General features: G+C 35.1%; 1 protein-coding gene and 1 long non-coding RNA gene across 2 annotated transcripts; one reads left to right on the forward strand and one right to left on the reverse strand.

Moving 5' to 3' along the window:
• Positions 1-2,118: 2,118 nt before the first annotated feature.
• On the reverse strand, positions 2,119-3,214 carry LOC117129174. Its single transcript, XR_004452791.1, has 3 exons — positions 2,838-3,214; positions 2,196-2,457; positions 2,119-2,133 (listed from the first exon to the last, which is right to left on the reverse strand). It is a non-coding gene; the product is annotated as an uncharacterized LOC117129174 (long non-coding RNA).
• A 19,179-nt stretch (positions 3,215-22,393) lies between these two features.
• LOC103849418 (prolyl-tRNA synthetase associated domain-containing protein 1) lies at positions 22,394-24,695 on the forward strand. Its single transcript, XM_009126183.3, has 12 exons — positions 22,394-22,534; positions 22,758-22,817; positions 22,903-22,956; positions 23,036-23,096; positions 23,192-23,268; positions 23,374-23,423; positions 23,505-23,587; positions 23,659-23,729; positions 23,816-23,969; positions 24,060-24,187; positions 24,259-24,333; positions 24,427-24,695. The coding sequence occupies exons 1-12, from the start codon at positions 22,496-22,498 to the stop codon at positions 24,496-24,498; spliced, it is 924 nt and encodes a 307-aa protein (XP_009124431.1). The 5' UTR covers positions 22,394-22,495; the 3' UTR covers positions 24,499-24,695.
• The last annotated feature ends 813 nt before the right edge of the window (positions 24,696-25,508 follow it).

Below are 25,508 nucleotides of genomic sequence, written 5' to 3' on the forward strand. Positions count from 1 at the left end.
AATTGCTCCTAGGTCGGTTTACGTTTTTCCTCTTCTGCCCTTAAGCCGTCATAGCATAAAAATGGAGATATTCCATTTTTTCCGATCTTCGTAATTATCTTCAAAATTTTGTATTTATCCGCGGAAACTTGAGATTTATCCTTCCTTGCGAACCAAGCGTGAACCGTCACGCAGCTTACGGGCTATTGGTTAAGAAATCGTAAGTTAGGCCTCGAGTCATGTCTTAGGTCCCTTTGGGCTGTCTTTTGACTCGAAGCGTTTATTACGGTTTCTTTCGATAAAGAAAGAACTTTCCGCGGTTTTTCCACAAAGTTTTATCGATGACTTCGAATGGCGGAAAACATGAAATGGGTTCGCTACGGTTTTCGGGAGATAGCATCGAAGGGTAGACAAGAATGCATGGACTTGTGTAGTATGGACGTGTCGGAAGAGCTCGGTCGCTACGCAGCGACCAAACGGAACGCACGCTCGGTCGCTACGTAGCGACCGATTTTGGCTCGAGCTCGGTCGCTACGTAGCGACCGAATTTGGCTCGAGATCGGTCGCTACGTAGCGCCGGATAGTGTGCATGTGCGGTAGTCGCATAGTGACTGAGCTTGGTCCATCCGTGTTCTGATCGTCATAGTCGAACTTATCCGTAGCTGGTTTGGGTACGTTTCCGACAACTTATGTTTGGTCCAAAAAGTTTTATCTCGAGAACGTACGTTGTGACGCTCTTTTAATCCGAGCACGATTTTTTTGCGGAAAGACATACTTGTATTTTGCGGAGATTTGGACGTTAACTTTGTCGTAACCGTTTTCAACCCCAACACTCGGTCAAGCAACCGAGCGGGAAGGACACTCCGTCGCTACGTAGCGACCGAGCTCGGTTCGAGCTTGGTCGCTTCGCATTGACCGGGCAGTGTGCGGTAGTTGCGTAGTAACTGAGCTTGGTTTGTCTGTGTTCTGATCGTCACATTCAAACCTATCCGTGGCTGGCTTAGATACGTTTCCGTTGCCTTGGGACAGCTTGTGTTTAGTGGTTCGATTGAGATTTGAACAAAATTTTACCGCAAGGCTCTTCGTAAAGATTTCTTTACGAAGATTACTTTTCTTAAAAACGTTCATGCCGATTTTTACGGACTTTCAGACATTGATTCCGTCGTGACCGATTTTGACCCCAACACCATAACAACTTTTACCATTAAAATTTAAATAGCAAAAATACCATTGTATCCCTCATTTCATTAATTTAACCTAGTTCTATTTCTCCTCCAAATCTCTGTCAACTCGGCGATCTCCGGCGAACTCGACGATCTCCGGCGAACTCGACGATCTCCGGTGAATTCAGTGATCTACAGTGAACTCGGGGATCCCCAGGCGAATTCGGCCATCTTCATGTTTGTTTGTTTGTTGTTATTTTTATCAATACAGAGAGTGTTGGCGTGAGGATGAGCTGTTATCGAGGTATAATGATTACTTTGCAAAGGCACTCTCCGGAGTATCGTTGCCACGGTTGGAGATGTTCAACGAGTCTCCTAATTTATCCACTCTCATCGATGTGAACCCCAGCTTTGCTTTGATTTTTGAATTAAAACAAAAATAGTCTTAGTCTTTGATTTGATTCTCTCCGATCATCTCATCTCTTCTTGCAGGTTCCCTTGTCTCATATTCCACTGATTCCACTTCCTTCATTTGAGATCTTGGTGCTTCTCACATTCCCTTCTCCATCCACAAGAGTTAAGGTTAGTGGTAGTATTTATAAAACTAAACCTTGAAATGACTCACTACAAGAAAACAGCGTAATTCTGATGGACATTCTGACGGAAAATGAGATCCTCGGAATATTCCGACGAATTTCCGAGGAAATTCCGAGGAAATTCCGAGGAAAACCAAAATTTCGGTTTCCTCGGCATTTCCTCGGAATATACCGATGAAATACCGAGGAAATAATATTCCTCGGAAAACACCGACGAATATCCGAGGATATATTATAGCCGCTACAGAGCCTTTGGGGGATTTTAAAAATTCCGAGGAAATTCCGAGGGATAATAGGATTTAGGTATTTCCTCGGAATAGTCCGAGACTTTTCCGAGGAAGTAGGGTTTATAAACCGAAAATAACGTTTTGCGGTTTGAATAACACTTATATAACCTTTATTAAGTGTCTTAGACTGATTATGAAGTCAAAAATTTGTTTCTTACCCTATGATAAACACTTTTCCGATTATATGAACGAAATCCCCATAACATAAGAGAAACACTTATACACTTTAATGAACGGTAAAGGGAATACTTACAATTCGTTTTGAAATTTTGTTATTTCATGGTTTATGATCATCTATACAAAGATTCCTCAATGGTATGCATTGCATTTGTATAAGAAATGATATAGGGCAAAACAATTTGATGTTTTGAAACCCCAAACATGTGTTCCTCGGAATTTCCTCGGAATATTCCGAGGAAATTCCGAGGAACACTTGTTTTTCCTCGGAATTTCCTCGGAATATTCTGAGGAAATTCCGAGGAAGTAGGGTTTTTAAACCGAAAACAACGTTTTGCGGTTTGAATAACACTTATATAACCCTTATTAAGTGTCTTAGACTGATTATGAAGTCAAAAATTTGTTTCTTACCCTATAATAAACATTTTTCCGATTGTATGAACGAAATCCCCACAACATAAGAGAAACACTTATACACTTTAATGAACGGTAAAGGAAATACTTACAATTCGTTTTTGAAGTTTTGTTATTTCATGGTTTATGATCATCTATACAAAGATTCCTCAATGGTATGCATTGCATTTGTATAAGAAATGATATAGAGCAAAAAAATTTGATGTTTTGAAACCCCAAACATGTGTTCCTCGGAATTTCCTCGGAATATTCCGAGGAAATTCCGAGGAAGTAGGGTTTTTAAACCGAAAACAACGTTTTGCGGTTTGAATAACACTTATATAACCCTTATTAAGTGTCTTAGACTGATTATGAAGTCAAAAGTTTGTTTCTTACCCTATAATAAACACTTTTCCGATTGTATGAACGAAATCCCCACAACATAAGAGAAACACTTATACACTTTAATGAACGGTAAAGGGAATACTTACAATTCGTTTTGAAGTTTTGTTATTTCATGGTTTATGATCATCTATACAAAGATTCCTCAATGGTATGCATTGCATTTGTATAAGAAATGATATAGAGCAAAAAAATTTGATGTTTTGAAACCCCAAACATGTGTATATTCCGAGGAAATTCCGAGGAACACTTGTTTTTCCTCGAAATTTCCTCGGAATATTCTGAGGAAATTCCGAGGAAGTAGGGTTTTTAAACCGAAAACAACGTTTTGCGGTTTGAATAACACTTATATAACCCTTATTAAGTGTCTTAGACTGATTATGAAGTCAAAAATTTGTTTCTTACCCTATAATAAACACTTTTCCGATTGTATGAACGAAATCCCCACAACATAAGAGAAACACTTATACACTTTAATGAACGGTAAAGGGAATACTTACAATTCGTTTTGAAATTTTGTTATTTCATGGTTTATGATCATCTATACAAAGATTCCTCAATGGTATGCATTGCATTTGTATAAGAAATGATATAGGGCAAAAAAATTTGATGTTTTGAAACCCCAAACATGTTTTCCTCGGAATTTCCTCGGAATATTCCGAGGAAATTCCGATGGATATTTAAGTGGCCGTCGGAATTTCCTCGGAATATTTTCATTTAACCGGGCAAACAAGCCGCCAAATATTTCGCGAAAATTGAAATTGAAAATATCGAGGAAATTCCGACGGATAGTTTCCGTCGGACCCTAGGTTTTATAGACACGAAACACTTCTTCTTCCCCCATTTCTCTCTTCTTCCTCCGGCGATCTCTCTCTTTTTCCGGCGATTTCCCCCTTCTCTCGCGACGATCTCTCCGGCGAATCCTCTCTATTCCTACACAAATCATGTAAGAACCCTATCCCACTCTCTTAGGTTCTATTTGTTAGGTTTTTAAGTAGATTTGATGATTTTAGAAGTTTTTTGTTAGATTTTTGTTAGGGTGATTGGTTAGGATTGTGATTTGGTTGTGTAATAGGTTTAGAATTGTGATTTGGTTGGATAATTTTTTGTGTTGAATTGATTTAGAACTTTTTTATATATTTTTTATTATTTTTGTATTTATAAAATCGATTTTGGATTTTACAAAACGTTTTTTGTATATAAATTCAATTTTTGGATTTATAAAAGATGATTTCATATTTATAAAAATATTTATATTTATTAAAACTAATTTTGTATTTATAAAACATTTTTTTATTTATAAACACTATTTTATTAGTTTTTGTATTTATAAAAACTATTTTGTATTTATAAAAATATGATTTCATATCTATAATTATTTATATTTATAAAACTAATTTTGTATTTATAAAGCATTTTTTGTATTTTGTATTTATAGAACATTTTTTTGATTTATAAACACTATTTTATTATTTTTTGTATTTATAAAAACTAATTTTAAATATACAAAACGTTTTTTGTATATAAATTCGATTTTTGGATTTATAAAAGATGATTCATATTTATAAAAATATTTATATTTATTAAAACTAATTTTGTATTTATAAAACATTTTTTTGATTTATAAACACTATTTTATTAGTTTTTGTATTTATAAAAACTATTTTGTATTTATAAAAGATGATTTCATATCTATAAAAATATTTATATTTATAAAACTAATTTTGTATTTATAAAACATTTTTTTTATTTATAAACACTATTTTATTATTTTATGTATTTATAAAAACTATTTTGTATTTATAAAAAGATGATTTCATATCTATAAAAATATTTATATTTATTAAAACTAATTTTGTATTTATAAAACATTTTTTTGATTTATAAACACTATTTTATTAGTTTTTGTATTTATAAAAACTATTTTGTATTTATAAAAAGATGATTTCATATCTATAAAAATATTTATATTTATAAAACTAATTTTGTATTTATAAAACATTTTTTTTATTTATAAACACTATTTTATTATTTTATGTATTTATAAAAACTATTTTGTATTTATAAAAAGATGATTTCATATCTATAAAAATATTTATATTTATTAAAACTAATTTTGTATTTATAAAACATTTTTTTGATTTATAAACACTATTTTATTATTTTTTGTATTTATAAAAACTATTCTGTATTTATAAAAAGATGATTTCATATTTATAAAAATATTTATATTTATTAAAACTAATTTTGTATTTATAAAACATTTTTTTTATTTATAAAAACTATTTTATTATTTTTTGTATTTTAAATATGTTTTCTATTTCAATTTTAATTTTATATTTTCGAATTTCAATTTAAAAAAATAAATTTATAATTTTTTTTTTTAATTTTGGAAATATTCCGAGGAAGTGTATCCCTCGGGATATTCCGACGACATCTTCCTCGGAATATTCCGAGGACTTTCCGACGAACTTGTGGTCCTCGGAATTTCCTCGGAAATTCATTTCCTCGGAATTCCGTCGAAAATTTCCGAGGGATTTCCGAGGAAATATGAATTTCCGAGGAGTTATTTCCGAGGACTTTTTTCGTCGGTATGTCGTCGGAATAGCGTTTTCCCGACGACATACCGACGATTTTTTCCCTCAGTATGCCGCTGTTTTCTTGTAGTGACTTTGTTTGATTTTGATCACAAGCATGGTCTATGTACAGACTACAAAGAAGGTTGAGGCAATATATCTCTTGTTGAAGGACATGGCTCTTTCACCAGATATGCCAGGAGGAAGCAACGCGATGAAACATATGTTCACTTTTGCCTTGAGATCAGCTATAAACATAAAGAAAGTGGAGGACTTCTTCATTTTTGTGTAACAATTTCTGTGGTTAACTCTTTAGTCATGTTTTAGTTATAAGGCTTTGTTATTTACTTTGACACAGTCACTAGTTTCATGTTTTTGTATTGCAAAAATATATGTACACACTCTCTTTGATTGTGCGAAACAAGGTTGTCTATAGTAATGCCCTTGAGATATTTTGAAACTCCTTTTACATTTTCATAAGGACTCCAATATTATTGTATAAGATTATTGAGTTTATGTTTTTATGTTGCAAATGAAAAGGCATAGATCACAATTAATTATGTCAAAATACATACATGAAATGGTATTTCTAGTACTCAAGACTTCCTCATTGCTGGAAGTAGAAAAATCTTTGAGCTGTTTATTACAATTTAATACTTTCAAGGACCTATAAAATAATAGTCAGAACTTATTCATTTCATGTCTGAGATTTTATTACAGTGTTTGCATTTATATAAACTTATAAAATAATTGTACAATCTTATTAGCTTCATGATTTTATGTGGCAGATAGAAACACAAAGTCACCACTGATTGAACCAAATATGATAGAACCTCGAGATGAAGTTTCTAGTACACAAATTTGCCTATTCCTGAAAGAAGATGTCTATCAGGAGCTGAAGGACATGTCAGAAACAACATATGTAAGACTTGGAATGCAACAGCGCAGCATTGAGAATCTTCAGCATAGGATGCATGCAAGTGAGGTTGTTAGAGAAAGATTGAATAATCAATGGACCAGAGGAGATGAGGCCATAAGAAGCTTCATTGGCACTTGGTTCCAAATGAGCAGAGATGAAGTGGACACTTGCATACAACCAAGTGGTCACTTTGATCATTACTAGCCAAAAACAACCTCCAAAGTCAAGCTAAATGACTATAACAAAGCGCTGAGTGAGAGGCAATCCACTATTAGGTAATTTCTTATAGTTTTATTAGTTACATGTTATTTATTATTGTTTTTACTTTATTGCATGTCTAAAAAAATAGAAAAACCAGAAAACCCAAAAAAGGGAACCAAGGAGAGGTTACTTGTCATCGACCGATAAGACCAAGTCGACATCAATCGATAGACACATTCCCGTGTTGATCGACATCAGCATCAGCGATCAGGTATATTGTTCTCCTTTTTACATTCAGTACTTATGATTTTTTTATCCTAACCAAACTTCGACTAGATATACACAGGAGACAGTGTAATTTAAGTTTTGGGGAGGTTTACTAATATTATTTACCTATGAGCTTTTAAAATGTTTTCATAAAGTTTTATTGAGTCAATAAAGGAACAATGAACTTCTACAATTTTTCTTACTCATCTAACCATTCTTTATCACCATTTTTAGATTTATTGACTGCAGAATGTACTATAGATGCTAAAGTGGATCAGCTTTCCAGTTATTCACACTTGCTGAGAAAGTTTGGAAAAACCAAAGCTGACCTCCAACCTAATTGAGCTTAACTTGCTTGTCTTGGGGCTTGGTATACATTGGATCAGAATCCTCCTGCAAGTCTGGAAGGTATTAGACTTAGTGTCACTGATTTTCCTTCCACCTCTCTTTGGCATCCATATATATTTATAAAAGATTGAGATGATTTCCTGAGATGCAGAGGGATAGTTACATTACCTATGACCCCTTTATTCTAATTCAAAGGATTGATCACACATTTTTTGGAAGCGAGGGGTAGATACATTATCGATGACCCCACTATTCGCCTACATGTGTTCAGAGAAGAGAGAAAGGAAATCAAAGAGGGTTAACTGTAGGTCCAGATACTTGCTTGAGTTGATTACATGTGTTCAGTGATCGATACTCCCAAGGTAAAGCCTACACCTTTTTATTTACATGCTCTAAATGAGGTCAGTAGAGGGTTAGTCCGACATTATTAGTTAAGTTATTGGATGAATGAAATTGGTTGCTAAACTAGGATATTGCATAGAGTGTACTTCTAAGTTAAGATTTATTTGATGTGGTTGCAACACTATTGAGGTGATGATAGTAAGTTCTTAAATTATGTGAGTCCCTGCTGTTTCAAAAACACCTTTCAGAGAGACTGCTCATTGTTTTTGCTTGAGGATAAGCAAAAGAGTAAGTCTGGGGTGTTGATATACCATAGATTTTACCCATTTTTAGCCATGGTATATAGGTGTTTTTAAATATATTATAGTTGTTTTGAAGTTTTTTAGTATGTTTTCAGGTTTTGGAATGATTTGGAGGAAAGTGGTGATTTTGGTGCATTTTGGAGAGAAAATGACAAAGGCCCGAAGTTGACCATCGACCACGACAATCGATCGATGGGTGAAGGCAACAACCGATAGACACACACCTTGTGGTGTCGATCGAAGGCGAAGCGCGCGGAAGCCAGATTGGGTTCCAACCGACTTAAAGCCCAAGTCCCACAAAAATTACCAGATTACCCCTGACGAGTATTAACCTAATATTTATGTGCTCTGCCATTGTTCCAGGCAAGACACGCTTTCATACTTTCTACTTTTCATACAGAAAAATACTTAGAGTTTTAGGTTTGGAGAGAAGATCCAAAAACTCCTTCAGAGATTTGTGATTGGAACTCCAGTTTCTTTACTCTATTCTATTTTATGCAGTTTGTTTATCTTGTTGTTGTGAATTGCTTAGCCATGTCTGAGTAATTCACCTTGTTAGATTTAGGGTTCAGATATTCATAAAGGATTAGCCCAAAATATAGAATTGCTAAGTGTTAGGATATTAATCAACTAAACTGTTCTTAATGCATGTATTCTAGAATAGTTAAGTAGGACTTTGCCTATAGACATTAGGGTACATTCGGAAGTTTTTTTTTCTTTGCCTGAAATAGTTTAGGTTGTGCTAGGATTGCTAGACACAAGCGGAAACTTATTTAGTTTAACCTAGTGAACACGTCAAACTCGTGCGTAACGCTCCCTGGAAGGAACGTCGATCAACAACTCATTTGTTGCATCGATCGACAAGCTGAAAGGTATATCGATCAACACCCCGTTGTTGGAATCCATCGACATTTTCTCATGACCAACAAGCAACAGCTGAGGTCCTAGATCCAGCGATAGATAGTCTAAATATACTGAAGTTGATCGACAATCCTTATTTGTTTGTGTTCTAGAATATCCATATATGCTTAGTAGTCTATATCTCTATAATCCTGATTATCTGAATACAAAACCCTAAGTCTACTGTTTCTCATATCTTTCTTAAAACATAATCAATCAATAGAACAATTACTTGTTCACCCCTGCTAATCGGAAGGCCAAACAAGAGCAATGGATGGACGCATTCTCAACATATCCAAGGACTATTCAAAGTCTTAGGGTTTAGAATTAAGGGGTATGGTAGAGTTTTTGAAATGTGAAATTTAGGATTCTAATAAATATAAATAAATACTTAAAAAATTAAAAAAAAATAGTTTCAAAAATAATTTACAATTTTCCAAAAAAACTAAATTTCAAAAATAAAAATTTCAAAAAAAAGTTCAGAAAAAATTATAAAAGTTCAAATTTGAAAAAGTATAATTCGAAAAACATTAAAAAAAATTATTTATTTAAATAATTATTTATTATATATATATATAGAACAAGTGTATAAAAATCTTTGCATCTTAATGAAGAAGATGTTTTTGAAAATATCTCTTTAATGGTGGTAAACATGAAAATGAAACCAAGAAAGTGGTAAATATGAAAATTCTTTTTTTTTTTTTGGGATTTGTCTAAATTTTTTTTTTTGGGAATTTGTCTAAAATACCATTTTTCTTGTACCAAATTTCACTTATACCATATGTGGGAACCGAAATTCGCACTGTTGATTTCCGTTTAAATTATGAAACTAGGAAAACCCTAATTTCCCAGAGGTCCCAGAGATCTGTTAATACCACACGCCAAGCAATCAGAACACGAAATAAAGACGAGAAAAGTAAGAAATCGAAAAGAGAGAGCAAAGTAGATCTTATTCTGAATTCGCGTTTGAGCGTTACAACAAGGTAAGAGCCTGGGCTACGAGAGCTGTCGGCGAGATTCCTAGTTCTAAAACCCTAAGACGGTAATAACCTAATTGAGTCGCAGCTCGAATAACAAAAACGGAAATATGCCTAAATCGCTCTAAGTGCTATGTTTTCTCTTAAAAAAGTCTCCCTCCATGCCTCTCGCCTAGGACTCCTTATATAATTGCTCCTAGGTCGGTTTACGTTTTTCCTCTTCTGCCCTTAAGCCGTCATAGCATAAAAATGGAGATATTCCATTTTTTCCGATCTTCGTAATTATCTTCAAAATTTTGTATTTATCCGCGGAAACTTGAGATTTATCCTTCCTTGCGAACCAAGCGTGAACCGTCACGCAGCTTACGGGCTATTGGTTAAGAAATCGTAAGTTAGGCCTCGAGTCATGTCTTAGGTCCCTTTGGGCTGTCTTTTGACTCGAAGCGTTTATTACGGTTTCTTTCGATAAAGAAAGAACTTTCCGCGGTTTTTCCACAAAGTTTTATCGATGACTTCGAATGGCGGAAAACATGAAATGGGTTCGCTACGGTTTTCGGGAGATAGCATCGAAGGGTAGACAAGAATGCATGGACTTGTGTAGTATGGACGTGTCGGAAGAGCTCGGTCGCTACGCAGCGACCAAACGGAACGCACGCTCGGTCGCTACGTAGCGACCGATTTTGGCTCAAGCTCGGTCGCTACGTAGCGACCGAATTTGGCTCGAGATCGGTCGCTACGTAGCGCCGGATAGTGTGCATGTGCGGTAGTCGCATAGTGACTGAGCTTGGTCCATCCGTGTTCTGATCGTCATACTCGAACTTATCCGTATCTGGTTTGGGTACGTTTCCGACAACTTATGTTTGGTCCAAAAAGTTTTATCTCGAGAACGTACGTTGTGACGCTCTTTTAATCCGAGCACGATTTTTTGCGGAAAGACATACTTGTATTTTGCGGAGATTTGGACGTTAACTTTGTCGTAACCGTTTTCAACCCCAACACTCGGTCAAGCAACCGAGCGGGAAGGACACTCCGTCGCTACGTAGTGACCGAGCTTTGCTCGGGCTCGGTCGCTGCGTAGCGACCGAGCTCGGTTCGAGCTTGGTCGCTTCGCATTGACCGGGCAGTGTGCGGTAGTTGCGTAGTAACTGAGCTTGGTTTGTCTGTGTTCTGATCGTCACATTCAAACCTATCCGTGGCTGGCTTAGATACGTTTCCGTTGCCTTGGGACAGCTTGTGTTTAGTGGTTCGATTGAGATTTGAACAAAATTTTACCGCAAGGCTCTTCGTAAAGATTTCTTTACGAAGATTACTTTTCTTAAAAACGTTCATGCCGATTTTTACGGACTTTCAGACATTGATTCCGTCGTGACCGATTTTGACCCCAACACCATAACAACTTTTACCATTAAAATTTAAATAGCAAAAATACCATTGTACCCCTCATTTCATTAATTTAACCTAGTTCTATTTCTCCTCCAAATCTCTGTCAACTCGGCGATCTCCGGCGAACTCGACGATCTCCGGCGAACTCGACGATCTCCGGTGAATTCAGTGATCTACAGTGAACTCGGGGATCCCCAGGCGAATTCGGCCATCTTCATGTTTGTTTGTTTGTTGTTATTTTTATCAATACAGAGAGTGTTGGCGTGAGGATGAGCTGTTATCGAGGTATAATGATTACTTTGCAAAGGCACTCTCCGGAGTATCGTTGCCACGGTTGGAGATGTTCAACGAGTCTCCTAATTTCTCCACTCTCATCGATGTGAACCCCAGCTTTGCTTTGATTTTTGAATTAAAACAAAAATAGTCTTAGTCTTTGATTTGATTCTCTCCGATCATCTCATCTCTTCTTGCAGGTTCCCTTGTCTCATATTCCACTGATTCCACTTCCTTCATTTGAGATCTTGGTGCTTCTCACATTCCCTTCTCCATCCACAAGAGTTAAGGTAAGTGGTAGTATTTATAAAACTAAACCTTGAAATGACTTTGTTTGATTTTGATCACAAGCATGGTCTATGTACAGACTACAAAGAAGGTTGAGGCAATATATCTCTTGTTGAAGGACATGGCTCTTTCACCAGATATGCCAGGAGGAAGCAACGCGATGAAACATATGTTCACTTTTGCCTTGAGATCAGCTATAAACATAAAGAAAGTGGAGGACTTCTTCATTTTTGTGTAACAATTTCTGTGGTTAACTCTTTAGTCATGTTTTAGTTATAAGGCTTTGTTATTTACTTTGACACAGTCACTAGTTTCATGTTTTTGTATTGCAAAAATATATGTACACACTCTCTTTGATTGTGCGAAACAAGGTTGTCTATAGTAATGCCCTTGAGATATTTTGAAACTCCTTTTACATTTTCATAAGGACTCCAATATTATTGTATAAGATTATTGAGTTTATGTTTTTATGTTGCAAATGAAAAGGCATAGATCACAATTAATTATGTCAAAATACATACATGAAATGGTGTTTCTAGTACTCAAGACTTCCTCATTGCTGGAAGTAGAAAAATCTTTGAGCTGTTTATTACAATTTAATACTTTCAAGGACCTATAAAATAATAGTCAGAACTTATTCATTTCATGTCTGAGATTTTATTACAGTGTTTGCATTTATATAAACTTATAAAATAATTGTACAATCTTATTAGCTTCATGATTTTATGTGGCAGATAGAAACACAAAGTCACCACTGATTGAACCAAATATGATAGAACCTCGAGATGAAGTTTCTAGTACACAAATTTGCCTATTCCTGAAAGTAGTAATATTCTTGAGGCATGAAGAAATAAATTGTTTACATACCCTTTATAAAAGGTTTATAGACTCTTAAGAAATGATTAATAAGTCGTTATAAATGGCTTCTAAACTTTATAAAAACTTTTTTGAACTTAATAAATGTTTTATAAACCCTTATAAATTATTTATATACCCTTATAAACCTTATAAATGGTTTATATACTCTTACAAATAATTTATAAACATTTATAAATGATTTACAAACTATATAAATGATTTACAAACTTTATAAACTTTTATTTTATAAACTTTACAAAAGATTTATACACTCTTATTAACTTTTATTGATTATTTACATATTCTTGTAAACACTTATAAATGATGTTACAAAATCTTATAAATTTTTTTATAAGCCTTTCTAAATGGTTATATATTCTTATGAATGATTTTAGGGAATTTAGGGATTTTATAGAGGCACGAAGAAACAAATTGTTTACATACCCTTTATAAAAGGTTTATAGACTCTTTATAAATGATTAATAAGCCATTATAAATGGTTTCTAAACTTTATAAAAACTTTTATGAACTTTATAAATGTTTTATAAACCCTTATAAATTATTTACATACCTTTATAAACCTTATAACTTATTTTTACAAACCTTATAAATTGTCTTATAAGCCTTTCTAAATGGTTATAGACTTATAAATGATTTAAAGATCTTCTAACTGATTTCTTTTATAAACATTTATAAACGGTTTATAGACTTTATAAACTTCTTTATAAGCCTTTATAAATGGTTTATATACTCTTACAAATAATTTATAAACCTTTATAAATGATTTACAAATTTTATAAACTGTTCTTTTATAAACTTTACAAAAGATTTATAAACTTTTATTAACTCTTATTGGTTATTTACATATTCTTGTAAACACTTATAAATTATGTGACACTCTTATAAATTGTTTTATAAGCCTTTCTAAATGGTTATAGATTTTTATGAATGATTTTAGGGACTTTAGGTATTTTATAGAGGCATGAAGAAACAAATTGTTTACATACCCTTTATAAAAAGTTTATAGACTCTTTATAAATGGTTGATTCTTGCTCGATCTCGTCGCTGTCGTCGCTCGATCTTGTCGCCGTCGTTGCTCGATCTCGTCTGCTTTGTGAGAGAGGATACATTCGATCTCATCGCCGTCGCTCGATCTTGTCGCCATCGTCGCTCGATATCATCGTCGTCGCTCGATCTTGTCGCGTTGCCATTGCCGTCGCTCTGTCGAAGCTTTCTCTCAAGAGAGAAAGAGATAGGAAATTAGGTTAGAATTGTGAGAGGGTTATTTTTGTCTTTTGCCTATTAATGATTTAGTTTTTTTTCTGAAAATGTCCTCCTTCTAAGTGTACATTTGAATAGTGGTACTAAACAAAGTGTAAAAGTAAAATTTTCTCATATTTATTTATTTATTTAAATTAATATAAATATTTATATATTTATAAAGCAATGTTAGAAGGGTTTTTGTCTCTCTAGTGGATAAAGTATTTGTGAAAGTATCCTTTTAATGAAGGTAAACATGAATTGTGATAGCAAAATGAAGGTAAAAGTAAAACTTCCCCGATAAATAAGAGCGTTGATTATTCTATAGTTAGAAAAATCTAAGGTAATTGATTATGAATACTTTTTTTAAGTAAATTTTTTGGATGATTCTCTTTTAATAGTATAGATTTTTTAGGAATTAGTATTTAGGGTTTCAAGCAGTTTTTCTAAAAAACATTATTGACTTTATTATTTTAATAAAGTAGATGATGTTTGAGGAAAGTTTTGTTCTTTCACAATATAATATATTTGAACAAATTTAAATAACTTAAGTTTTATTAAAACTGTGTAACCAATTGCATTTTTCTTATTTCTATTTAAAATTAAATAAATTAGTTTTAAATTATAATTTAGTAATACTTCTGATAAAAACTAGTTTTCTTAATATATGAGCATTAAGGTAAAACATCATTTAATATGAAATAGAGAGTATCTTTCAGGGATTTCTGCTGTAGAAACTTGCCAACAACTTCGACTCAAGCGAGAGAAAGTGCAGTCGAGTACGGTTGTTTGGTTCTCTCAGGGAATCCCCAGATTTGGGTTCATAACTTGGTTAGCAGTTAAAAATATGCTCTCTATGGGAGACAGAATGAGTAGCCCGGGTGTTTCAACAACATTGTAACTTATGTGGGGAACCTGATCAAACGAGGAATCATCTGTTTTTTTGCGTGCCCATTTAGCTATACAGTCTGGGACAATGTTACAGGTCGTCTCCTTGGTCACAGGATGAATCCTGATTGGTCTGATACACTGTTGTCTGTTCAACATTTTCGACGGCATCCTATGGACTCTCTCTTGGTTAAAATGGTTTTCAGATGACCATTTATACTCTTTGGAAGGAGCGTAAGGGTAGAAGACATCAGAAACCTTGGTTTACAGCAGCTCAGCTTACTTGCTCCATTGACAAAACCATGCGCAACCGCATCACATCGCTCAAGTATGGGAGAGACCATAAGCTAAAAGGGCTTAGGAGAAGATGGTTTGAAGTTGCACCTTGATTTTTTCATGGCCATTTACTGAAAAACTTTCCTTATAGTTTTCCTATTCTTTAGTTTCTTTTTTTTTGTTGAAATTTTAAATTGATTAACAACAAAAAGAAAAAATTACAGGCCACTAAGGTTTATGCTTTCAGTTAAAGAAACACAAGTCATATAATGGGAGGATAATAGATTATGGTGGCGGCGAAGAAGCCCGACTGAGCCAACGCTGCATCATGTCACCATAGAAGTTCGGCTTCCGCTTTCGCAGTGAGGATATCCTGTTCCTAATTGTCTTGTCAATGTACCGAACCATTTGATCTGCACTGAGGGGATTACCTTGATGGCGCCTGCTGTTCCTCTCACGCCAAATACTATGGATGCTAGCTTGGAGAGCAAGCTTCAGAAGACATGTATCAATCTCCCTCCTGCGAGGAGATAGAAGAGATGCGACGGTGATATTCCAATCAGGATTCATACGAGAACCCAAGAGGAACCCTACTAGATCGATCCATACTGTAAATGAGTAAGGGCATGCGAAGAACAGGTGGTCACGAGTTTCGTCCGGTTCCCCACAGAGGAGACACGGTTGCACGCAACCCCAAGCTCTGCTTCTCGCTCCCGTCGACAGTCTATCCTGAAAAGCCAACCATGTGATAAAAGCAAACCGTGGAATGCTCTGCGGAAACCAAACAGCTTTGCACCAAGGGAGGCTTGGGTTTGGGACCCGAAGCTGTTCCCAAGTTGCTTTGCTCGAGAAGGTTGGTTTGTAATCCTCATCTCCATGGCGCCATAGTCGACGATCATCAGCCGCGTCCTCCGCCGGAGCTGGAACAGAGTTGATGCAGGCTATCATCGCCCGTAGGTGATAGCCACGACACCGACGAATGTTCCATTGTCCCCCAGAGGCCACTTCTGAGACCGTCGCGTAGCGGGAGATACCCAAGACCTGTGTTCCTGAAGCACCCGTGATGTTGATAAGCCTGCCAACCTGAAGCCAATTATCAAGCCAGAATAAGGTAGCTTTACCATTCCCTATCTCGGACCTGAGAAAAGATGCAGCTTGGTCCCTAAGCTTCAACAGTTTACGCCATATCCAAGATCCTGCATACTTATCGTTAACGTCCCAGAAGCTGTGAGTACGCAGCAGATAAGCCTTCGTCCAAGCTACCCACAGAGAACCGGAGTTCGTGAGTAATCTCCAGATCAAGCTAAGCGCGAACACTCTTGAAGTGTCTCTAAGACGTCGAATACCTAATCCTCCTTCCTCCTTAGGTCTACAGACATCCTCCCAAGCAACCTTTGCCTTTGTGTGCGTGTGTGGCGACCCTGACCAAAGAAAAGCGGCACACATCCCTTCAATGGTATTTAGACAGCTCTGTGGAAGCCGAAACACAGAGCACCAGAAGTTTGTTATACTTCCAATGACTGTTCGAACAAGCTGCAAACGTCCCGCATAAGAAAGAGATCGACTTGACCATGACATCATACGCGTGCGAATCTGATCAATCAAAGGCTCATAGTCTGCTTTTGTCATTGTCTTCGTGGTAAGCGGGAGACCAAGATATCTCACAGGAAGAGATTCAGTAGGAATGCCTAGGCGGTGGACCTCGTCTTTAAACTCTTGACTAATGCGGCCAGCCATGAAGATAGAGGACTTAGAAGGATTGATCACCAGACCGGAGAGACTTGCGAAATCTGATAAGACCTCAAACACACCCTTCAGTGAAGCAGCTGCACCATCAGTGAAAATCATTAGATCATCTGCAAAGCTTAGGTGTGTTAGATTTACCTTCCTACAGGAGGGATGGAATCCGATACGCTGAGAGAGAGACGCCTTATTGAGCATTCGTGACAACACATTGATGGCTATGACGAACAGATATGGGGAGAGAGCGCATCCCTGACGCAGGCCCCGTTCACTACCGAAGAAGCCTTCCAATTCTCCATTTACCGAAACAGAGAAAGCAGCAGTGGAGAGACATGTGTGAATCCAGTGAATGAACATATCTGGAATGCCCATCGTGCTAAGGGTATTCATGATAAAAGACCAGTTTACAGAATCAAAAGCCTTTGAGATATCCAGCTTTAGAACACTACGGGGCTGGATTGATTGCTTGTGATAGTCTTTGACCAGTTCAGTAGCTAGTAGAACATTCTCAAGCAGCAGTCGGCCTTTGACAAAAGCGCACTGGTTCGGTTCAATCAACTCCGGAAGCAAAACCTTAAGCCTTTTGCGAGGATCTTAGAAATCACTTTGTATAGGATATTGCAGCAACTGATAGGTCTGTAGTCCTTGATCTCCTTTGCATCCCCATGTTTAGGTATAAGAGTCAGTATTGTAGCATTAACACCTCGAGGCAGAAACCCATACATGAAGAAGGACTGAACTGCTATGACAAAGTCTTGTTTAATAATATCCCAAGATGCTCGATAGAACTCAGCCGGGAATCCATCAGGACCTGGAGCCTTACTAGACGGCATGGAGAATAACACATTTCGTATCTCAGCCTCTGATATAGGATGGGTAAGGAGCTGAGCGGTGTGCTCAGGACATCTGAAATCCAAGAGCTCAGACAGGTTCGGAGGAACCCCCATTGTATCGCTTACCGGACTCTGCTTGAGAAAACTTTCGAAATGAGTAGCAGCCGTTACCTTTATCTGATGAAGATCAGTAATTACCTCTCCAGTAGGTAAGGTGAGCCTCCTTATCATATTGAAAGAGGTTCTACTCTGGACAATCTTAAAAAAGAAAGAAGTATTCTGGTCTCCTATTCTTTAGTTTCGAAAATTCTTTGTAAATGAATGACGCACATAGATCAATAAATTTGAAAATTCATCAAAGAATATGAAAGAGAGAGATTTATATTTATTTGTCGATATAAAAGTTTAAAACATGTTAATAATTTTATTTTTGTATAAAATATTACATATTTTATTAATTTACCCGTCTTAACAGCGGATAATATTTTATTTATTTATTAAATTAAATAAAATTTTAAAATAAAATTTAATTAATATAGATTATATTTATAAATTCTTTTATATTTAATTATTATAGTACTTTTATTTAATTAATATAGATTATAATTATAAATTTATAAATAGCTTAAAATTTTATAATAAAATTATAATAATTTATAATAATAAATTATTACCAATTAAAAAAAGAGCAATTCTCTCAAACAGACTTTTTAAGTTTTTGTCTCAAAAATAGACCTCAAATGACCAAAATAGCACTTTTTGTTTTAAAAATTTTAAATTTTTTTATTTCTTAAAATTTGAAATCCTATCCCCAAAACCCCACTTCTCAACTCTAAACCATAAACTCTAAATCCTGAACCCTAAGCCTTAAACCCTAAACCCTAAACTCCACCGCTTAACTCTAAACCCTAATGTCTAGATTAATTAACCCTAGGGGTATAAGTGTATATTTACTTCTTTTGATAAAACATTTAAGTCTATTTTAGTCATTTTTATTTATAAGATCTATATTTGTGACAAAAAAAATTTAGGTCTATCCTAGGAAATTTCTCTTAAAAAAACCAGTTAATGCATTATTTTATAAAAATATTCAAAACATTTAATTAGCTTTTAGACTTTTTTTCTCAATGGATTTTTTAAAAACTAAAAATAAATTTAAAGTTAAAGTTAAAATTAATTTATCATTAGTATATTTATGAATTATTTATTTAACTAGAAATATTATATATTTAATTAGTTAAGTTAAATAATCAGTCAATATGAGTCTATGAATGTCTTGCTGTAAAAAAAAAAAGTTAAATAATCAAATATGTGATATTAAGTAATTGATGAAATGGTCTTAATATGATGACTTTTGTAAATAAAATTTTGGGAAACTTTCATGTTTACCATTTTTTTTTCTGCTGAAATGTTAACTTTATAACAACAAAAAAAGTTTATACAATCTCATGATCCTAAACTAGGGGATCAAAAGAAATAAGAACAATGAAAAGATTTTCGAGCACAAGAATGCTTTGCTTTTGTTTGGGAAAAGAAACATAAGAAACATGACAGAAACATAAGCTCTGATCCTCCTGGTGTTACGCTGATGCTGAAGCACTGATGTTAAAGCAGCACTGTCTTAGTATTCCATCTGCTCAATCCCTCATTAGTAGCCCCATCTCCATTCCCAAACTGAAGAGCAATAAACCGGTTCTGAATTACTCGATGAACAGTCCGAGCTATGTACATCGCAGTGTGTGGGGGATGAAGATGACGACGTCCGTTTCTTTCACGCCAGCTCCAATAAATTGAGGCTTGGAAAGCCATCTTTACTAGCTGTGCATCCAACATAGAAAGTCTGTTACTCCAAATACTTGAAACTGTCCTAGTCCAGTCGGGATTTATGCGACCTAACAGGAACGGATTCATCAATGTTGTCCAAACGGTATAGGTGAAAGGGCAGGCAAAAAAGAGATGATCTCGAGTCTCATCCGGCTCTCCACACAATAGACAAATCTGCGTTTGACCCCACTGTCTCATTCTATCGACCGTATCCAGTCTATTCCTGCAAGCTAGCCAAGTGATGAACGCCTGACGAGGAAGTGCTTGAGGGAACCAAACAATGCTAAACCACTCCACCACAGCGTGAGTTGATCGAAGCTGCTCCCAAGTAGCTTTCGATAAAAACTTCTCTTCATATTGTCCCTGACTTTGCTTCCATAGAGGACGATCTCAGCCCGCCTCTGGTCTAGGAGGGGGAACACATTTAATTTTATCGATGATATCTTGCATAACTCGACCACGACACCTCCGAAGCTTCCAACCCTGAGCATCTGTAGCATCAGCTACTTTAGCTGTCCGGCCAATTTCCAACATTTGGGTACCCACTTCTCCTGAAACATGTATGAATGGTTGGAAATCACACCATATATCAGTCCAGAAGTAAGTGCTAGCTCCATCCTTTAAGTCAATCTTGAAGAAAGTAGCCGCAACATCCCTCAGCTTCAAAAGCTTTTTCCACATCCAAGAGCCACATGATGTTTTTGGTGGGATATCCCAAAAAGAAGATCCCCTGATGAGGTACTGATAAACCCAAGATACCCAAAGGGAATTTTTCCTTGAAAGAATCATCCAAATAAGCTTTAGTGAGAAAACCATTGATGTATCTCTCAGTTTCCGGATACCCAATCCTCCTTCCTTTTTAGGCACACATAGATCAGACCAAGCAACTTTAGCTTTTGAGGTAATGTTGGAGAACCAGACTACAAAAACGCGGAGCACATTTGTTCTATTCGATCCAAACAGCCAGCAGGAAGTTTAAAAGCAGAGCACCAAAAGTTTGCAGTACTAGTGATCACTGACATTATGAGCTGGAGTCTTCCTGCGTAGGAAAGATTCTTACTCGTCCAAGATAAGAAGCGAGAACGTATCTTATCAATAAGCGGCTCATACTCCAGTCGTGTCATAGTTTTGGTAGTCAAAGGTAAACCCAAATAACGAATTGGCAGAGTTTCCAAAGGAATACCCCAGAGAGTAGCCCGTTCTACTAGATCATTCGAAGTAGTCCCAGCCTTAAAAAGAGCAGACTTGCTCATATTGATGGCTAGTCCTGATTCGCTCTCGAACTCCTTGAGTACCTCAACTGTACCCGCTAAAGACCGCTCTGATCCATCAGTGAAGATAAATAAATCATCGGCAACGCTTAAGTGAGTTAACTCAACCTCTTGACAATTTGGATGTTATCCAAATCTACCCAATCTCGCTGCTTTATTCAACCGGTGCGTCAACACATTGATGATAATGACAAAGAGAATTGGTGAGAGAGAACAACCTCGTCTCAGCCCACGAGAACTAGTGAAAAATACCTCAAGCTCTCCATTTACATTCACCGAGAAAGCCACAGTGGAGATACATCCCTTTATCCAATTTATAAAAATCTCTGGAAACCTCATCGCCTTTAGAATGTTGAGAAGGAAAATCCCAACGAACTGTATCAAAAAGCCTTAGTGATATCAATTTTGAGGGCTGCTCGAGGAGATATGGAGTCCTTGTGATAGTTTTTCACAATCTCAGTAGCAAGTAGAACATTTTCTAGGAGTAAGCGACCCTGGATGAAAGCGCTTTGATTCGGTTGGATGAGATCAGGTGTTGTGAACAACTAAAACATGAAACTAAAAACGTTTAAAATAATAAAACTTATGAAACTGTATGATTTAAACAAAAGCAATAAAATGTTTGACAATGAAAATGAAAAATGTGGATAAAAAATAGAAATCATTTCACCAAAACCCTACGCATGTATCGGTTGTGTAGATCTGAAACCTGCATTGACCAAAACAAATTATCAAAAATAATGACTTGAGCTTGAGATCGCCATTAAGATCTGAAACTTGCATTGGTCGACATTGTGTTTTTTTTTGTTTCTGATATTAATGTGAATGTAGTCGTCAATGTAGTGTGAAGAGTATATATAGCTCTTTAGGTGAGATGTTGTCGTAAATAACTTTCAAACTAAATTAATTAAAAGCTTGATTTGCAAGTTGGGTAGAATATGAATATACTAAATGTTAGGAATATTTGGCAAAGATTTTACGGTTAGATTTGATACTTTAATTGATATTTCCGATTCAGTTGATATCTTGTTTTAGTGCTATGTCCAACTAAATCATTATAAAATCTACAGTCATTGATTTTATGTTTGAAAAGAATAAATTAATATTAATTTAGGATACTATTTATTCACAATTAATATATTAGCTAAACCGAATGGTTTTAAAATTGTATCTAATATTCATGTAATACATATAATTCGGTTTAGTGATGTTATCTACAATTTCATTACTAAAGTTATGTATAGTTCTGGTTTGTAATGTTAGTTCAATTAGATTCTATAAAAATTGATTTAACAATCTCAGTTTACTAATGTATTTAATTTTTTTTATGCAGATATTTGGATTATAGTGATACAAAGATAATTCCATTTTATGGTTACAGATTTTATGGTCAGAGATTTACAAATTCACGACATTTGGATCAAACAAAGGTTAATGGGCCCGATCGTTTTGTCATACGTGAAAGCTTTTTCTAAATAAAAGTTAATGTGCATAGTTAATACCAGTGGTATTCTCTTGTAAATATTGAGGAACACTAAGTGATATTTTCTATTTGTTAATAGTTTAGATAGTAGTGTAATTCTCCCTAATCTGCTCATTGCTAATTGCTAAAGACTCTCAGGCTTTGCTGGTGAATGGATATAGAAGCCCAATTTAAAAGTCTAACGATCCAATAAGAAATAATACGAAACCTACTTCCTCCTCTTTTCTACTTTTTCATCTTCAGCTCCTTGCTCTGCCACACTTCGAAATTCTTTGACAACGACCTAATGGGTTTCTCTAAAGATCAGCTGCTTTCCCAACTTCAGGTTTTTCGTCTTCAGTTTCAATTTCTCGTTGCTTTATTACAAACCAATGGGACAATTAGATTAAATTTATAGATGCGAATGGAATGTATAAAAGTTCTTCTTTTTTATACCTGATTAGGTTTAGATTTGATTCATCTCCATTGAAAAACAAGTTCTGAGCATCAATGGGTTAATAACTGAGGAGTTTCTAATCATCTATTGTAAATCTTGTGGAATCTTTCAGGAACTTGAGATTGATTATTCCAAGTATGAGCATCCTCCCGTTCTAACTGTTGAAGAACAGGTTACATTGATTTAATAAACATGTGCTGCACATAATATAGGAATGCTAATCCATGGATATGTTTCCTCCTCCTCTAAATCTTCAGGCTAAGTATGTAAGCAGTAGCGAGGGTGCATTAAGTAAGAATCTCTTCTTCAAGGTAATCATCATTTGTATACTGTTATAGTTACCTTTAGAATAAACTCATTGTAAATGGCTCATATGTTTTGTTTTTGCAGGACAAGAAACATCGATATTACATCATCTCAGCCATGGTAGATACCAAAGTCGACATAAAAGGTAACCCATGTTTTATTTTTCATTCTTTCTTGTTTGTGGACGTTTCAGTTTTAAGGATGTTAATGGGTGTTTCCTGTGACTTCTAATCCCAACAGTTTTATCTCAGAGACTCGGTCTGGGAAAAGGTGGTATAAGAATGGCTCCTGAGGAAGCACTTGCTGAGCTATTGCAGGTATTCTTCATTGTCTCTTCCACTGCTACTCTGTTCTTGACAAATGACATAAATAGTTTATCTGAACCGGATTACCATTTTTGATGCTTTGGTTTTTTCTTAAAGGTGTCTCTTGGATGTGTTACTCCTTTTGCAGTTGTAAATGAATCAGCAAGGTATCGTTTTCCTTGACATTGGCTCATAGATGTGTTAAATCCTTTGACTGACATTCTTTTTGAAAACTTTCTTTGTTTAAGAGATGTATCGCTCTTGTTGGACCAAAAATTCAAGAACCAAACACGCTTCATCTTCCACCCTTTGTCTAACGACGTCTCAATCTGTAAGTTCTTATATGGTTTCATTTAGATTTAACTTTAAGACACTGATTCGTTTTGTCGGTATCATTTCCAGCTCTTAGCACATCGGGTCTTGACAAGTTTCTTCAGTCCATCGGGAGAGATCCTGTATACGTTGACCTTGAGGCAAATGTTCTAAACTTTTTAACCTGAGTCTCATATTCTCTTTCTTCAGATTTTGATCTTTTAAACTATGGTTTTGACTGTTACAGGCTAACCCAGTGGTTGGTAAAGACCAGCCTCCAGATCTAGCTGTTTATGTTCCGTCTAATTCAGTTGTTGTCCCCGAGCTCCCTAACAAAACACCTTCTGCACAAGCTCCTCCAAAGAATGTGTCAGCAGAGAAAACTAAGCCTGTTGCTTCACGTATGACTCTGATATTCTCATGTTTCATGTTTAAAGAATATGTATCAAATATCAATGCCTTTATAAATCAGTTTTTCTCTACGGATGCAGCCAAACCGAGCAAGTCAACCGGTAATGTGAAGAGTGTCGTGCAAAATTCTGGTCTATCAGTATTTAAAAACCCTGACAAGTTCGTGGAGGAGATTTTGGACAAAACATCTGCTCTGTTGTTGTCTGAGGTAATAAGACAAATCTCAAAATTTCAAACCGATTTCGTAATACTTTCTTAAACCTGTTACATAATTAACAGGTGAAGGGAGAGAATGTGGAGGCTTTAGCAGAAACACTGAGAAAACGTCTTACCTCAGAGTTTACCCACCTCGCAGTAAGTACTGAGTAAACATTAGATATACATGGTTAATGTCGGTTAAGAGTAAACTGTTTGTACCAATGTTGGTTTTGTGTTGGTAAACTGCAGGTTATGTACAAGAACATAGCTTACAGTGAAGGTTTTTACGCCGGTACACAGTGCCAACCAAAGCGACAGTAAGAGGAGGTTTGGTTTGTATGCTGAACCTGAGATACTTGGAGAGAAAACATTACCGGTTTATGCATTTTTCAACTTTTTTCGTTGCAGAACAATTATAGTCAAGACTGAGTAATGATTTTATTATCTATGCTCGAAGCATTGTTGTTTTCTAAAACAATACTCCCTCTGATCCTAAATATAAGATGTTTTAGGTAATACACACTTATTAAAAAAATTATTTTTTATCTAAAAAATATTATTAAAATTATAAACTATTCAACCAATTACAAAATAGAACTATTAAGTTTGATTGGCTACACAGTTTTTGATAAACTTAAAATTATTTATAAAGATAAAAACATCTTATATATTGGAACATAAAAATTCTTCTAAACATCTTATATTTCGAAAAGGAGGAAGTACTTTTTTCTTTAGCAATTCCTCAATGGAAAATTACAGGATAACTTAAAGAAAACAATATTTTCTATTAAAAAAAACAATAATCTTCCTTTTGTCAAAAAGAAAAAAGAAAACAATAATCTAAGTTATCATACTATGTTATAATTTGATTGGTTATTAAATGTGTTTGGCAAAGATGACATGTACTAATGAGTTAAATGTGATTCAATGGCTCAAAATTAGCATATCTAATCTTGCTGACATGACTAATATAGGGTTAGCTCTCCTAAACTGTTATTAAATACCTTTTTAGTATTGATTTGTATTAATCAATCATCTGGTTATTCTAATCAAAACTCGCTAGATTGTTATCTTCTAATATAGGTTTGGTTTCTAATTTTTATGTCGAATCATATGGTAGAATTTCGAATCATATTATTGTAAAGTTTATCGTATATACAAAATCATATGATATGGTTTAAGTTACATATGTTATTTAAATTTGATTGGTGCCAGTAATATGTTATTCCCTTGTAAATGTGACATGTTTTATATTTATGGTTTATTGTTTATGTTCACAAATATTTAAGGTTTATTTTATGGTTTAGAGTTTAAGGTATATGATTGAAAGT

The sequence above is a fragment of the Brassica rapa genome, chromosome A10, assembly GCF_000309985.2.
Source record: "Brassica rapa cultivar Chiifu-401-42 chromosome A10, CAAS_Brap_v3.01, whole genome shotgun sequence".
Classification (NCBI taxonomy): Eukaryota; Viridiplantae; Streptophyta; class Magnoliopsida; order Brassicales; family Brassicaceae; genus Brassica; species Brassica rapa.

Excerpts from the sequence above, each read along its gene's own strand:
- LOC103849418 (XM_009126183.3), top strand. The coding sequence starts at position 22,496 with ATGGGTTTCTCTAAAGATCAGCTGCTTTCCCAACTTCAG. Across the intron at positions 22,957-23,035 it reads GTAAGAATCTCTTCTTCAAG|GACAAGAAACATCGATATTA; the intron begins GTAATCATCATT and ends TTGTTTTTGCAG. Across the intron at positions 23,730-23,815 it reads CTGTATACGTTGACCTTGAG|GCTAACCCAGTGGTTGGTAA; the intron begins GCAAATGTTCTA and ends TGACTGTTACAG.